The sequence below is a fragment of the Dendropsophus ebraccatus genome, chromosome 5, assembly GCF_027789765.1.
Source record: "Dendropsophus ebraccatus isolate aDenEbr1 chromosome 5, aDenEbr1.pat, whole genome shotgun sequence".
NCBI classification, from domain to species: Eukaryota; Metazoa; Chordata; class Amphibia; order Anura; family Hylidae; genus Dendropsophus; species Dendropsophus ebraccatus.
In genome coordinates, this window is record NC_091458.1 from 32,257,343 (window position 1) to 32,273,888 (window position 16,546).

At 43.9% G+C, this 16,546-nt stretch overlaps 2 protein-coding genes across 5 annotated transcripts in view; both read left to right on the forward strand.

The window, feature by feature from the left end:
- Positions 1-11,135, forward strand: part of LOC138794139 (protein mono-ADP-ribosyltransferase PARP4-like) — a 53,959-nt gene extending 42,824 nt beyond the window's left edge. Inside the window, exons 27-35 of the mRNA XM_069972908.1 lie at positions 655-735; positions 2,785-2,877; positions 3,677-3,784; positions 4,931-5,005; positions 6,226-6,366; positions 7,241-7,294; positions 7,379-7,481; positions 8,917-9,049; positions 10,934-11,135. Coding sequence (XP_069829009.1) covers positions 655-735; positions 2,785-2,877; positions 3,677-3,784; positions 4,931-5,005; positions 6,226-6,366; positions 7,241-7,294; positions 7,379-7,481; positions 8,917-9,049; positions 10,934-11,126 — 981 coding nt within the window. The 3' untranslated portion in view covers positions 11,127-11,135. The remainder of the gene's footprint in view (positions 1-654; positions 736-2,784; positions 2,878-3,676; positions 3,785-4,930; positions 5,006-6,225; positions 6,367-7,240; positions 7,295-7,378; positions 7,482-8,916; positions 9,050-10,933) is intronic.
- Positions 11,136-14,822: 3,687 nt separating this feature from the next.
- LOC138792407 (protein mono-ADP-ribosyltransferase PARP4-like) overlaps positions 14,823-16,546 on the forward strand; it is a 66,277-nt gene continuing 64,553 nt past the window's right edge. For 3 of the 4 annotated variants that reach the window (XM_069969796.1, XM_069969798.1, XM_069969799.1), the window contains exon 1: positions 14,829-14,895. The gene's annotated coding sequence lies outside the window, so the exon portion shown is untranslated. Of the gene's footprint in view, positions 14,896-16,546 lie in introns of all 4 variants that reach the window. The other variant, XM_069969797.1, reaches the window with a different exon arrangement.

Genomic DNA, 16,546 nt, shown 5'->3' on the forward strand with positions numbered 1-16,546 from the left:
ATATATTCCTCTATGTCCCCTGCAGCTCCAGCAGCAGTTCCAGTTCTGTGCCGTTTCTATGCAGTTTGTAGTTGAATTCCTACGCTAGAAAGGTGCACTGGAGGTAGGACTACAGCCCCCAGTGCACTCATCCGGCCTGCTCTGCTGATATGCATTAGGAAAGGCGGGAGAGCTGTGGGTGGATCAGTGCACTGGGGGTGGGACTACAGCCCCCAGTGCACTCATCCGGCCTGCTCTGCTGATATGCATTAGGAAAGGCGGGAGAGCTGTGGGTGGATAGGTGCACTGGGGGTGGTAGCCCCATCCCCAGTACCCAAAACCACCTTACTAGCCTAGGGATTTAACTACAAACTGCACGGAAATGGAGGAGGGCAGAGGCAGCGTGACTACAGGCCACTGTGGCCCTTCCCCCATGCCTAGTTACCAGGAAGGAGTATCAAGATTTTGATACTGCCGCCCTGTCAGAGTCTGCTAGGCATAGCATCGGAGAGCTGTGCCCGGCAGCTGTAGGGTACTGGGGTTAAATCACACTCCTTCAGAGAGGTATCTGGTTCCCTTTTGAGGCTCACAATCTGTTTGCGTATTTTTCTGCAATATAAAAAGCATTTCTAGTCATTTTTTGTGCTTCTATGATATTGATCTTATTGCCTCCAGATACTGCACACCCTCACAGCTCGAGCGCTAATTAAAGACTATGAGGAGGGAATTCTGCAAGAGAAGGAAAGTGAGAATGAGGTCAGTGCAAGACTACTGCAAAACATGTTATCGAAAGTAAACATGGATAGTATTATGTGTGGATAGTATCATGTTCGCAGCTCCTATACATGGAGCACCTAAGCCTATGTACACACAAGGGGGGATTTATAAAGACCGGCGTACAAGAACGCAGGTCTTATATTAGGCCCCACCCCCTTACCCCCGGCAGGATTCACTAAGAGGCGCACACCTCTTAGTGAATCCGGCCGGCCAGGCGCCCGAATCTGCGCATGAAATCTACACCTGTTTCCAGAAGGTGTAGATTGTGGTCATGATTTACGCCTGCCACGCCTCCTCCCTGCCTTATCACGCCCCCGCAAGCTCCGCCAGCCCCCCCATCAGGCGAGCGGGCATACGGGAGGCGTACGCCAGGGAGAAGGGGTAAATCTGCACCTTCTCTCTGGCATACGCCTTGGGCGGACCTTTCATAAATGTCCCCCACAGTGTATCTGCCTCTTGCTCTGTGTCACTGACCAGTATATCCCTGGGAGTAACTATTGGTTCACCTCTGCCTTTTCAGTTAGATCTGTAACCTGTGGATGATGACTGAAAGGAGGATCTCCTCTTATGTTTATTCCTGGGTTGTATCTCAGAAACACTTATGCTTGAATGATACGACATGGTGTTTTTTGGTTGCACAACTAGAAACCACCACGTTGTCTTGGCCTGAAGGTGCCCACACACCTGCAATAGTTGTCATTTGGTTATATACCATGGCTAAAGTATGCTCAGGCGGTTGAAATCCAGTATGTCATCTTTTAAAGGGGTTGTCCGGCGCCAAAAAATTATTCACAGAATAACACACATTACAAAGTTATACAACTTTGTAATGTATGTTATGTCAGTGAATGGCCCCCTTCCCCGTGTACCACCACCCCCACCCGTGTACCCGGAAGTGTGGTGCGCTATACATACCTGTCACGTGCCGACTCGTCTCCGATCTTCAGCAGTGACGTCTTCTTCGGATGACGCTGCAGAGGGCGGCCGGCATTCGGGAAGATCCGCTGGCCGCCCGAAGAAGACGTCACTGCTGAGGATCGGAGACCGTGGTCGGCACGTGACAGGTATGTATAGCGCACCACACTTCCGGGTACACGGGTGCGGGTGGTGGGACACGGGGAAGGGGGCCATTTACAGACATAACATACATTACAAAGTTGTATAACTTTGTAATGTGTGTTATTCTGTGAATAATTTTTTGGCGCCGGACAACCCCTTTAAGGGAAAGGAGCCTTCCCCATACACATTAGACAAAAAGCTGGTCCCACCAAAATTTGTGGGCTGGCTGACTTATGCTTAATGTGTATTGGGACCAGTTACTGAGCTGCTGGAACTTGTGGTTGGGTCACAAGGAACTTTAACAGATTATATTTTTAATTTAAAGGATGGCAAAAGAAAATTACAATATTCTAAGTGTGCAAATGGTCAACCATCGAGCTAAAGGTATCAATTGTTTATTCACTTTGTGACCTGTCCCTCAGTATCCACAGCTCCACACCTGGACAGAGATAACAGATTTCCTTTAATTAAAATGAGAGATATAATCCTTGATGAAACTATTTAAAAACATGCAAGACTTAAAGGGGTACTCTGGTAAGTACCCCTTTTCAGTCTGACACAGTGCTCTCTGCTGCCACCCCTGTCTGAACCAGGAACTGTCCAGAGCAGCAGAGGTTTTCTATGGAGATTTGCTACTGCTCTGGACAGTTCCTGTTTCTGACAGAGGTGGCAGCAGAGAGCACTGTGTCAGACTGAAAAGAATGCACCACTTCCTGCAGGACGTACAGCAGCTGATAAGTATGGGAAGACTTGAGATTTTTAAATTGCAAATCTATATAACTTTCCGAAACCAGTTGATTTAAAAGAAAACCATTTTCTCCGGATAACCCAAGGCGGTTCAAAGAAAGTTGGTGGCATTCAGGTTAATTTATGTTATTATAACATAGCCAGATATTTGGATCAGACTACTATGTATTAGAGAGCTGATTAATGTTTTAATAATTCTTTATCATTTTGTACTCGATACAGATGAAAAAACAAGAGATGAAGTCTTTCATCATTCAGCTCAGTAAACAATACTCACTAGTGACTCAGGTCAATGGTTTTGTGGAAGATAACAAGGTGAGTACTGACCAGATATTCAATCATCTCAAGAACTGTGGAATTTGTAAAAATCTTTGCATGAGTTTATAGAATAAATGGAGCCTTATACTGCAATTTGTCCAAGCATGGACTAAGCAGGAGAATAGATAGTGCTAATATTGGTAAGAAAGTAAATATTTCAATTTGATCAATACTGCAAACTATTACCTTATATGTGCATTTATTTTTAGTTAGAATTTTATGTTCTAATTACATTTTACTATATTTGTGCTTTTTGAAGAACAATTTTCTGTTCTCTAGACTGTTGGTTGTATTTTGCCTTTTGCCATTTATTCTGGACTTTTAAAGGGCCCAATGAGTATAATTGTGCTGATATGGTATATGATACAGTATAGCTCTACTTTGCAGCTCAGGGAGCATACCAGCCGCGGCTATAGCGGTACCTAGCGAGGACGCTAATAAAAAGATCTAGCGATAAAACAGTCCTAGGACACCCCTTTAAATTTTGTTAGACACTTCCTGCTCTGCTCAGTTTTTCCATCCATTCTCCACATACAGTAATACTTTTGTCCAAGGGGCACAAACATGGCGGTTAAAGAACGTTTTACTGCTCTCATTATTTCCTTTCAATAGGATGCTGTGTATGATCATAGTCTTGGGGTACTTTGATGCAATTTTTTAGGAGAGGATACTAGGTTTAGAAACCTTACAAAGCAATGATCTACATTATAAAGTATATGTCCTTTCTTACTGGACGGTGCTGTTAGATTTTTGTAAACTGGAATTGGAAACTAAGATCGCCTTCTATATCTTCTAGGGTGCAGAGGAAGACATTAACACTGAGACGAATATTGATGAAATGATATCTGCAGAAGATGTGGATGTTCTGCCGGACATGAAATGGTTCTCTCCAATAATTGAAGAGGTATCTGCTATAGGAGTATATTTATCAATTTTCTAGGTATCCTGATAAAAAAAAGCTAATGAATCCTGCCACCAAGAAAGTCCTCTCGTTCTCCCAGGCCTTCTTAGAGTATGACTTCCTACGCCCCCATATGTTCTACTTCTTACGGGCTCAAAGCTTTGCGATTTCAGTCACACGCTCTCGCCCACTGCAGGGTTGGGGAGATCTGCTGTATCCCCGCTTGGCTGCCTTCTCCCAGACAGAGGGCCTTATTTCCAGCAACTATTTGCCCCTCAGATCCTATCTCAACCATACACTCACGACCAAATGGTCCACTCATGACCCTCAGTTTTACCCATCAGTAGTCTTCTCAACACTCAACTGAAACAGCACTGCTATTCTACCTCAGCACTTGAATATCTACCAGCACAGATTCAGTGAGCTTAAGTCTGTATCACAGAAGTCACCTAGTAAAAAGCTATTCTGTATTGCAAGAGACTTTCAGTAAAACCACTTTATTTATCCTACTGGGATTCAGTGATCATTGCACCAGCACCTACACACACCGCTACACCATCCTTGGGTGATTTTCCCCTCTCTGTCGGTGGCGGTACCAACCATCCTGGTGGGTCATCTTCCCACTCCAGACCACCATGATAAGAACCCAAGGGACCCATCACAACTTGACAGGTTACCAACCATTGGGGATCTGTATGGCCAGCCACTAAACAAAGCAGGTATACCATCACACCTGTGTGCTGAGTTAGCACTGGCGTCACGACTGTACCATCACTGGCTGAGCTATATGCCAGCCACCAGCATAACATCATCCCAGTGGTTGGGCACCACAGTTAGACCCCCATGATGTCTTTTTTGTCCCCTATCCTAAGGATAGGGGACTAGTTAATTTTTCTTGGAATACCCCTTTAACTGCAGTGAAATGCAATTGGTCTAATCTACGCTAGTCAGTCTTTGGAATTGTGTCATTAATTTTTAAACAAGGTTTGTGAGAACATAAATTTAATCTTTTTGTAATGTTTTTGTACAATTTTAATAATTTATCTTTATCTTGTATTGTGGCATTAAGGCTAGAATAGATATATATATTTCAGTGGTACATTTTTATGCCTGTTTTAATCTTTGCTTTTGTGTTGTATTTTTTTGCAGGATATACAAAGGAGTCACCACCTATATTTTCCAAAATATGACAACTTAAAAGAAGATCTTGATGACGACTCCAGTGTAAGCTCCATATTTTGTAGACTATGTAACACACCTGAATTTAGGAGACACTCCTGGTATACTGTACATACTAATTTAATTACCCTGGTGGTCTAAGGGCCCTATTACACGGAACGATAATCAGCTGAAACGGCTCTATCCGGCCACTTATCACTCCGTGTAATAAACACAACGATCAGCCGATGACAACATTGGCCGCTCTGGACGATCATTTATTGATATCGATAATTGTCCCATGTAATAGGGCCCTAAGGCTCACGAGGTGGATAATAGTTCATTCATTTAAAAGGAAAGCTAACAGCAGGTTAGTTATATTTAAAGTGACTGTGGGTATTATGCTCCTTGTATATGTATCCACATATTATGATAGGGTGATCACATCTGCTAGAAACATAGAAAACTGGTGGCAGAAAAAGACCACGTTGTCCTTGTAGTCTGTTTTCATATTATTTCCAGTTTATACCATGCACTTACTAGGCATTGCTCCCACTAGTCAGAATCCTACTCCACACTGATGAGGGGTAAATACCCCGAAACAGCTGTCTGTGGATGGATACCTTGCTTGGGTGGTTTCCTTGATTGGAGACATTCCTTGGATTGGTTGTTCCTTCCCGAAGGAAGGTCTGGCTAGCTCACTGACTGGAGACATGTGATGGTGTCTCTGCAGTGTTCTTTTGCATATGTTTATACCAGGCATGATTACACTCACTTATTGTAAATTTGCTGGACGTTTGTTTCCCATGATCATTGGTAATCTGGTAAGATCCAGAACCAAGTGTTCAATCCCTGCCACTCTGAGAATGAAACATTGCAAAGTTTCATTAAAACCATTCAGCCTTCCATGTAATGCACAGGTGTGCTGGGTTCTCCAGAGCAAAAAAATGTTCTTTACAGATGAGGGTCCTGAAGAAGCATATACAACGGGAAAGCTCTCGTCATCACATTGTTTTTTTTTTTACTGTACAAAAATTTAAATCCTGAAGAAGCATACCCTATTGTAATTTAATATTAAGTATTTGAAAATGTATTGAGTATTTGAAAGTGGGTTCTCTGAACAAGACCACCCACTGACGAACGAAAAGTCAGTCCATGAATAAATGTATTAGAGTATTCTCCTGGTCCTGGTGGAGTGTGATTTCCTGTTTTCTAATCTGGACAATCCCTTTATTGTTTTTACATAAAATGTTCTGAGACCATCTGATCATACTTCTTTTGTGTAGTGTGTACACAGCTCTTCTAACACAGCAGGTTCAGTACATAGATCTCCTGAAGTCAGGACCCTGGGATTGGAAGACGGTGCAATTGAGGCCTGTGAACCTGCAGTAGTGTTGTCAGAGCCGCTTGCGGTCCAGTCCTCTTTGGTAAGTATTAGTTATTATATTGTAAATTACATAATTTATATACCATCTTACAACCCAACACTAAATAATGGGCCAGCTAGACTGATTAAACATTGTTACTTACAATAACTTGGCTAAACCATACTTTATGTAAAGAATAGCATGTTATTTACAAGTAGTCAGCAATACATAACAATAAAGCAATTTATCTCAGAACCTTTTTCAATCACACAGATCACTAAACACGCGTTTTACATTTGCAGTGTTGCGTTATTTTTTTTGTTTTTGTATAAGGTAACTATTACTGTACTTTTAAAAACTTTTGACATATCATAGTGGTATTTAAGAAGTTTTGATTGATAGGGGTCTGGATGCTAAAGGTCCCCTATACACCTCAGACTGTGGTCAGATGTATCCATTGCTTGGCCATACATCTAACAAGGGGCCCTCCTGAATGACCACTGGCGGGTGATGTCAGTTGGAGATAGGGGTTGGGCATAATGGAAAATCACTGCGGCTATGTTCACACAACGTAAGTTTTGTATTAATCACGGCCGTTGTTGCCGGTTTGCAACAACGGCTGTGATTAGTACAAACTTACGTTGTACTGCAGTCAGAGGGAATCCTGTTCGGAGTGTATACTATGTGTATACACTCCCGCCGGGATTCCCTCTGACTGCAGTACAACATTCCCGGATCCCTAGTGGCTGCGCAAAAAACTGACATGTCAGTTTTGTGCGGCAGCTATTCATTGAATATCATCTGTGGATAGTGGGGAAGCCCCCCCTTTTTATAATGTCCTGGGGTACATGTACAGTTCTCTCAGTGAGACATTAGTGGGGGTTATGTGTCTTCACTGATGATTATAATCTGACTCTATATATGTATTTTGCAGAGAATACACTTAGCACCTCCTTCTTGGTCATCTCTGGCGTCTCTTCAAAGTCCGGTAATCTGTTTTAGTCATCTTAAAAAAAATATTACAATGAAATATGAAGAAAAGTAAACTTACTAGTTGTATTTTATGTTGCAGGAAGGATATTGGCAGCTGAGCCCAGAACTCGGTACATTATTACACATCAATGTCCGGTACCTGACTGAAGATTTTCTTGTTAAAAAAGGCATCAGATCTCTGGGTGGGTTACAGTGAACATTTAATCCATCTGCGTCTGATGAATTGAGTATTGTTATGATGATATCATAATATACTTTTTTTTTGTTAGTTATCATGCTGTAAAACAAAGCTATACTTACTTGTATCCAGCTGGTTGAAAAAAGCAGACTAAAAGAATTCCGGCCAGTACAGAGAGTCACGGCTTAATGTGTCCATCAGTTACATGACTGCCTTCTCTCTGTGAGCGCTCAGATGGCCTGGGATACACAGAGCGCTCAGATGGCCTGGGATACACAGAACGCTCAGATGGCCTGGGATACACAGAACACTCAGATGGCCTGGGATACACAGAGTGCTCAGATGGCCTGGGATACACAGAGCGCTCAGATGGCCTGGGATACACAGAGCGCTCAGATGGCCTGGGATACACAGAACGCTCAGATGGCCTGGGATACACAGAGCGCTCAGATGGCCTGGGATACACAGAGCGCTCAGATGGCCTGGGATACACAGAACGCTCAGATGGCCTGGGATACACAGAGCGCTCAGGTGGCCTGGGATACACAGAGCGCTCAGATGGCCTGGGATACACAGAACGCTCAGATGGCCTGGGATACACAGAGCGCTCAGATGGCCTGGGATACACAGAGCGCTCAGATGGCCTGGGATACACAGAGCGCTCAGATGGCCTGGGATACACAGAGCGCTCAGATGGCCTGGGATACACAGAGCGCTCAGATGGCCTGGGATACACAGAACGCTCAGATGGCCTGGGATACACAGAGCGCTCAGATGGCCTGGGATACACAGAGCGCTCAGATGGCCTGGGATACACAGAGTGCTCAGATGGCCTGGGATACACAGAGTGCTCAGATGGCCTGGGATACACAGAACGCTCAGATGGCCTGGGATACACAGAGCGCTCAGGTGGCCTGGGATACACAGAGTGCTCAGATGGCCTGGGATACACAGAACGCTCAGATGGCCTGGGATACACAGAGCGCTCAGATGGCCTGGGATACACAGAGCGCTCAGATGGCCTGGGATACACAGAGCGCTCAGATGGCCTGGGATACACAGAGCGCTCAGATGGCCTGGGATACACAGAGCGCTCAGATGGCCTGGGATACACAGAGCGCTCAGATGGCCTGGGATACACAGAGCGCTCAGATGGCCTGGGATACACAGAGCGCTCAGATGGCCTGGGATACACAGAGTGCTCAGATGGCCTGGGATACACAGGACTTCCTGTGTTTAGTCTCTTTGAAATAAAAAAGGTCAGAAAACAGGAAGTGCCGTGTTCTCCATGATAACTAAAAAAAAATGAATGTAAATTGCAAACTTGCTTTATATCACATCTACTGTTGATTTAGGATCTAAAAGTTTTATAATGAAAGGTACATTGTGAGACAATCACTTGTTATCTAGCCATTACCATTTCTGTTTTGCTCTTACAGGTCTCAAAGGGATGGATACAATCCATAAGCTGATCGCTACTCTCCTAGTGCTGCAAATAATCCGTGTCCACAAAATACTGAGCGGAATCAAATTTAAAACGTTGTTGAAATTGGACCGGTCTGTCCCAAAAAGGTACAAATGTATAAAAATATAGCATATAAGGCCATGTTCAGACCTTGTAAGAGACCGGCCGTTCCGTGACCCAGACGGGTGCTGCGATCTCGGCCTGATCATCTTTAGCGCCGCAGAGTTGTGATGCAGGCGCATCCGTGCGTGCCCACATTAGAACTCCCCACTGCACACTATAGAGCGTGCAGCCGGTGCCGCTCGCTCCATTGTGTGCACTGACAGGGTTTTCTGCGGCCGCTATTCAATGGAAAGCAGCCGCAGAAAACTGACATGTCAGTTTTCTATGGTGCCGCTAGGGATCCCAGCCGGAGTGTATACCATGTGTATACACTCCGACCGGGATTCCCTCGGCCTGCAGCACAACGTAAGTTCCGTATCAATCACGGCTGTTGCAACAACGGCCATGATTAGTACGGAACTTACATTGTGTGAACATGGCCTTAAATGGAATCTGTTAACTTTAGATCATGCTTAAAGTTCAAGGGTCAAGAAGGAGTTGTTTGGCCCCAGCAGACAAGGTTGATATACAGCTTTTATGGTGTGTTTACACCAACAGATATTTGACAGATTTTTTAAAGCCAAAGCCAGGAATGGATTTGAAAAGAGGAGAAATCTCAGTCTTTCCTTTATGACCTGATCTCTGTGTATAGTCTGTTCCTGGATTTGGTTTAAAAAAAATCTGTCAGATAATCTGTCTGTGTAAACGCACCATTAGCACTGATCCCTGTATGTCAATCAGTCAAGGCAGGAAGGGATGGAGACAGGAGGCATGCATGCTGAGGCCCCACAAGGTCTCCTTGACCCTTGAGCGCTGAGCAAGAGAGAGAAGCTGACAGATTCCCTTTAATCACATTGAGTAATATATAAGATAATAGAAGTCAATAGGGTGAAGGTGGTGCCTTATAATTAGCACTTTGTTTTTCTCTCCATGTACGTTAATCCCCTAGGATATCCACATTTTCAACAAACATATCATCCCAGATTTATCAGTCTATCAACAAACACAGCTCCTCTTTTTTTTAATCTTGTTAAAATGTGAAAGCTGTGCCGTGATTGGTTGGTCTGCTCTTCTGATTAATTTTTTTATTCTTATATTCTTGAGAAGATAGCCATCTTGCTTGAGCTGCTACAACAGCAAAAGCTCCAAAGATTTACTTAATAGCAGACGTATTTATGTTAGATAATTGGCCATAGACTTCTATGGGAGAGTTTTCTAGGCATCCTCTGTGACCAGAGCAGATGTCTGGTCACAGATGGGGAAGAAGGAGTTCTTGATCGACTTTTTACCTCATTTATTTTAATAGGTGAAACTTTTACTTTTCAAAACTATGGTGTTAAAAACCACATTGCAAAATCACAGCGATTCAGTGCTTGAACCCAGCTGTATAATAGAGTTACGCTGAAAATATTGGATTGACTGGTAAAAGGTGGAATGACGGACGTCCAATGCAAACAATGCAAACATTATCACCGCGGATGTCAAAATAATGATCATGATTAAATTAAATGATGTCCGTTACTTTAGACTCAAAATGACATAGCCTAAAGAAGCTTTTTATTGAAGTGTCACAGAGGCGTGGCCAAGGCAGTAAAATACATTGTACCCTGGCCACACACCATCAATAAAAATATGATTAGCCTTACATAGCAATATAGCCAGGGAAGCAGTTTGAGATGTCTCTTTTAGGTGACAGTTTCCCTTTAAAGAGTATCTATGACTTGGACAGTTCAACTTTAAGTACACTGTCCGGGCGGTAGACTGAATTCCCGGCAGCTTCTCGGAGTTCTGTCCCCGTCTCCCGCTGTATCCTGCTGTGCTGGATAGTATAGGATAATGATTCCTTGTCCTGTATTTCTGTCTAACTGTGTATTTGTTTCTTTGAACAGTTTGCAACATTATCCAAGCATTGGAAAAGCCACTGAATGGGCAGGAAGAGCTGACCGGCAGTACCCGGGCATCTGTACACGACTTGGTTTGGGGAAAGACTGGGATCAGGCCACACACCATGTGTTGGGCTTGGATCCAATAGGCACAACTTCTGATCTTTACTCAGTTTCCCATAGTTTATTTCTGGTGTGATCACATTGGGGGAGATTTATCACACATGGTGTAAAGTGAAACTGGCTCAGTTGCCCCTAGCAACCAATCAGATTCCACCTTTCATTCCTCACAGACTCTTTGGAAAATGAAAGGTGGAATCTGATTGGTTGCTAGGAGCAACTGAGGCAGTTTCACTTTACACCCAGGGCTGTATTAACAGCTGCTGCTGCCCTAGGCACTAAACCTGAAGATGCCCCTTCTTGACGCACCTATTGGCGATACCAGACCTGACCAATACCACCATACCCCCCACCCCCCTGGAAAAGACACCAGATTTACTGGCAAGTTTGAACGGGAGGAGGGAAACTAAAAAAATAAAAACAAAAAAAATTTGTTTTTTCTGTCCCCCTGCTCCCGGGTGCTGCCCCCCTGCAAGGTGCTGCCCTAGGCACCGGACCACGGGTGCCTAGTGGTGAATACGGCCCTGTTTACACCATGTCTGATAAATCTCCCCCCTGGTGTGTTACCCAGCCCTGGATCTCTGCCGCTCTCTGTGGACCTATGTGCGACACCCACCTGTGTCGGGGGCTGGAGGCAGGCCAAACGCTGGATGTAAAAACGGATGCAATCACGGATGGTTTTTCACAGATAACATATCTAGCTAGCAGACTAAAACCACAGCCCTAAAAAATTACTGGACATGGGAATGAGGTCTTACATTTATCATTGGCTCCTGCATGGATGACCTGTGACCTCCGTTCTTGCTGCAAGTAGGAAAATGTGTGGAGGTCACAACAGGAGCAGAACTGTGCTATTTAACCCTGTCTGTGCAGCACGGAAAGGGTGAAAGAGGAGGAGGCTACATTTATGCCGCACCGGATCCCGCACATTTATTGATTTTGTTTTTGAAAATCAAATTTGCAATTTTCTAAAAAAAAAATCAAATAGGCCACTAATGGTGCGTTTACACAAAGAGATTTATCTGACAGATTTTGGAAGCCAAAGCCAGGAACAGACTATAAACAGGGAGCAGGTCATAAAGGAAAGATTAAGATTTCTCCTGTTTTCAAATCCATTCCTGGCTTTGGCTTCCAAAATCTGTCAGATAAATCTCTCTGTGTAAACGCACCATAAGAGTGAACTAATCATATTAATTTGATTAATCGCCCGACCCTACCAGATGCTTGGACATATTCATTTATTCTTCTCTGTTGTACATGCTATCTGGTTCTATTTAACCCTACCCTAACTGGAATAGCCCAGCATTTGTGTCACTTCTGCCTGTTTCTATGACAGCCTTACATATACATTGCATTTGGAATGGCTGTAGACCCTTTCACTCTTTTCACATTTTGTTATTTTGCAATTTTGTTAACTTGTGATACAATAAAAAAAAATTCTAATTTCACCATCGTTTTGCACTGAGGACCCCATCATGATAATTTGAAAACAGAATGGTGGAAGCTAAGCTTCTAAAAAGGAAAAAAATAAAATATTGCATTGACAGGTATTGAGAGCCGTTACTCAGTAATCAGTACAGTACTGGTAGTGATCCCGGCCTCCAGTCTTCTTAGGAAGGTTTGGTCACATGGTTTGCACACATAGGGGGAGAATTATGAAAGGATGTAAATATACACCTGGAGTAGACTGCCCACAGCAACCAATCACAGCTCAGCTTTCAGCTCTGGTAAAATATAAGAGGAGCTGTGATTGGTTGCTGTGGACAGTTTACACCAGGTGTATATTTACACCCTTTCATAAATCTCCCCCTATGTGTGCAAACCCTTTCATAAATCTCCCCCATAGACTCAGGTATTGGAACCTTGGAAGCTGAGGGCCCACAGAAGTGATGCTGAGCAACAGCATGCACGCCTCTTCCCCCACCTCCCCCTGCTTTGACATATAGTACCCTATACAGCAGGGGTCCTCAACTGGCGGACGGCGGCCAGCTGTCCGGACCCCAGCTGCGGCGCTGCTCCCTGCACAGTAAGTATCTATGAGCGCTCTTAACAAGCGCTCATAGATACCGAGCGGCAGCGACAGCAGCACTGACAGAGAGGAAGCCATCGGCTCCCTCCCTGTCAGTCACTCTTGTGGCCGCAGTGGTCACTAGAGGCCGCGCTCCCCCTCTAGTGTCAGCGCCGAGTGACGTTCCTGCGCTGGCGGGGAGAGCGGCCTCTAGTGACGGCTGCAGTGGGGCACAGGAGGAAGAGAAGAAGACACCCAGGACTTAGGTGAGTATAAGTGGTTTTTTTTTAATGCTATATGGGAGGAGGGAGCGCACAGGGGGGCTATATACAGGGGGAGAGCGCACAGGGGGGCTATATACAGGTGGAGAGCGCACAGGGGGGCTATATACAATGGGAGAGCGCACGGGGGCTATATACAGGGGGAGAGAGCACAGGGGGGCTATATACAGGGGGAGAGCGCACAGGTGGGGCTACATACAGGAAGAGAGAGAACAGGGGAGCTATATACAGGGGGAGAGAGCACAGGGGGGCTATATACAAGGGGAAAAGAGCACAGGGGGGCTATATACAGGGGGAGAGCGCACAGGGGGGCTATATACAGGGGGAGAGAGCACAGGGGGGCTATATACAGGGGGAGAGCACACAGGGGGGCTATATACTAGGAGAGCGCACAGGGGGGCTATATACTGGGAGAGAGCACATAGGGGGCTATATACTGGGGGAGAGCACAGGGGGGCTATATACAGGGGGAGGGAGCACAGGGGGGCTATATACTACTGGGGGAGAGCGCACAGGGGCTATATACTACAGGGGGAGAGCACACAGGGGGGGGGGCTATATACTACAGGGGGAGCTATACACTACTAATGCAGTCATCCCCTGTGTACCTAATATCAAAGGGCTGGTGAGAGAAAGAAAATGCCAGTTTTTCCGCTAATAAGCATCAATTCTGTATGTAAATAGTTCAACAACGTTTGTGAAAAGTAACAAAACACGTTTCCTACTGATGTTCAGCTCGGACCTTCACCTGACAATACACCCCGGTAAGTGGACCCTCACTAAAAGTTGTTGAGTACCCCTGCTATACAGTAAAGCTCCCCCTCCCCCATTGATGAGTGTGGCATTACCTAAATGAGTGCAGACAGGCAGAGAGGCGTGACTAGTCACAGCCCAGATGACTAGTTCCCGGTTCTCTCCCTGCTTCGCACACCGGTATAAACATTTGCCGGTAACACGGACAGAGGAAGCCCAGACATAATAGGGGGCTCTATACAATATCCATTAGGCGCTTCTAGGAACTTACTCAGCAAAATTGTACTGACTGGTTCCCTTTAAATGAGTTAAATTACAAACTAGTATAAGGTTATTAAAGCAATGCTTATATTTCACCCCCCCCCCCCCCCCCCCCCCACAAATTATTACTCTCTGGACAAATATCTCTTTTTTTTAGTTCTCCATCTGGCTACTGCTCTAATTCTGTCCATCTTAGGTCACCTGAAGGGTTAACCCAGGAACTATAGCCTCTCCCCTTGTGCAGAGTATTCCAGTGTTTTACATACATTATTTGCATTTGCCTGCACAATAGAGAGGCTCCTCTGATCACGTGACGCAGCAGTGATCATGTGACACGCTACTCCTTCGCTGTGCAGGCTGTTTCCTTCTACGTGCTGAGGAACGATCACGTGATGCTGCAGCGATCATGTGATTCCATACTTTCCAACGTTCTATACACTAGAGGCCGAATTACAGTGACGTAACGTGTCCCCCGCCCTGTTTCCACTGACATGTGGCTTGGTTACACCTCTCCCCTGTCCTGGTTCCGGCTAATAGGAATTAGGGTAAGATCTATGTGTGTGGCATCCACTTCATACGCTTTCTAATTAATATGCATTTATGCAAATATTAGCGAGTCTTGCTTGGCCACGTGATGATTGTTCTGGCATGTGATTGGTTTATCCTATACCTTATCTATTTACATATAAGCTGTATTAGAAAAAGTATCCGGCGCTGTCCACATTTAACCCCTTCCTCCCCGAGAGATTTTGGCACTTTTCCCCTTCTGTATTTTCCTACATATAGAGACATACAAGGGTTTGATTTTTTTTTTTTTTTTTTTTTTTTTTTAAAGCATTATATAATGATGTTACTATAAAATATAGAAAAAAATAGGGGAAATTAGGGGGAAAAAAACTTCTGCAGTTCTGTAAGTCGTGAGCTGTTATGTTTCTACTTTGTGCACTTTGCAGTAAAGCTGATATGTTTTCTTTATTCTGTAATTCAATATCATTGCAGTGATATTTATATCATTTTTTATTATGTTTTACTACAATTAAAACATAAAAAATTGCCGTATTCTGACTTTAAATCGACGAATAAAAGCCACGTTCCGACACTTTTTTTTAGGCTGGGTTCACACTGCATTTTTGCAATCCGTCTTTTGCAAAAAAAAACAAAACTGATGCATTTGTGTGCATCCGTTTTAATCAGTTTATCCATTGACTTCCATTATAAAAAAAAAAACTGATCAAAAATTAGCTTGACTACATTTTTGTCTACGTTAAAAAAGAACAGATTCGTTTTGATCAGTATTTTTTTATAACGGAAGTCAATGGAAATCGGATGCACACAAATTCATCCCTTTTTATTTCATCCTTTTTTGCAAAAGATGGATTGCAAAAACGCAGTGTTGGTATAGATGGGGCGTTTTATTCACTTTTTGTTCTATTTTTATCTGATGTATGATGTGACCAAAAATCAGCAATTCTGGCGTTAGGTCCAATTTTTCATCTATACAGATCACCTCGCGGGACCAATACCACTTTCTTTTATTCGGATAATTCCATTTTACTACAGTTTTCCCCCGAAAATAAGACAGTGTCTTATATTAATTTTGGCTCCCAGAGATGCGCTAGGTCTTATTTTAAGGGGATGTCTTATTTTTCCATGAAGAATTTACAAAAAAAATGAACACTTATTATATACTGTACAGTAGTTGTCATCACAAACCAGAAGAACCAGACAAAACCCTGTTGGCGAAGGGTGAGGGTCTTACGTTCAGGATATGCCTTATTTTACGCTATCCTGTAAATCCTCCGCTAGGCCTTATTTTCGGAGGATGTCTTACTTTCAGGGAAACAGCGTAATACTATATTACTATAAATATACCATATGGGGGAGATTTATCAAACATGGTGTAAAGTGAAACTGGCTCAGTTGCCCCTAGCAACCAATCAGATTCCACCTTTCATTCCTCACAGACTCTTTGGAAAATGAAAGGTGGAATCTGATTGGTTGCTAGGGGCAACTGAGCCAGTTTCACTTTACACCATGTTTGATAAATCTCCTTCTTTTTTAGTCTTTCAAAAACTTATTTTTTTTTTACACTTTTTTTTAGTCCCCCAAGGGGATCACTATAGTTGCTTATCTCCTATCCATAAGAAAGGGGGATGCACTGCAAATTGACGTGGGGCTCCTAGTTTAATGTAAACC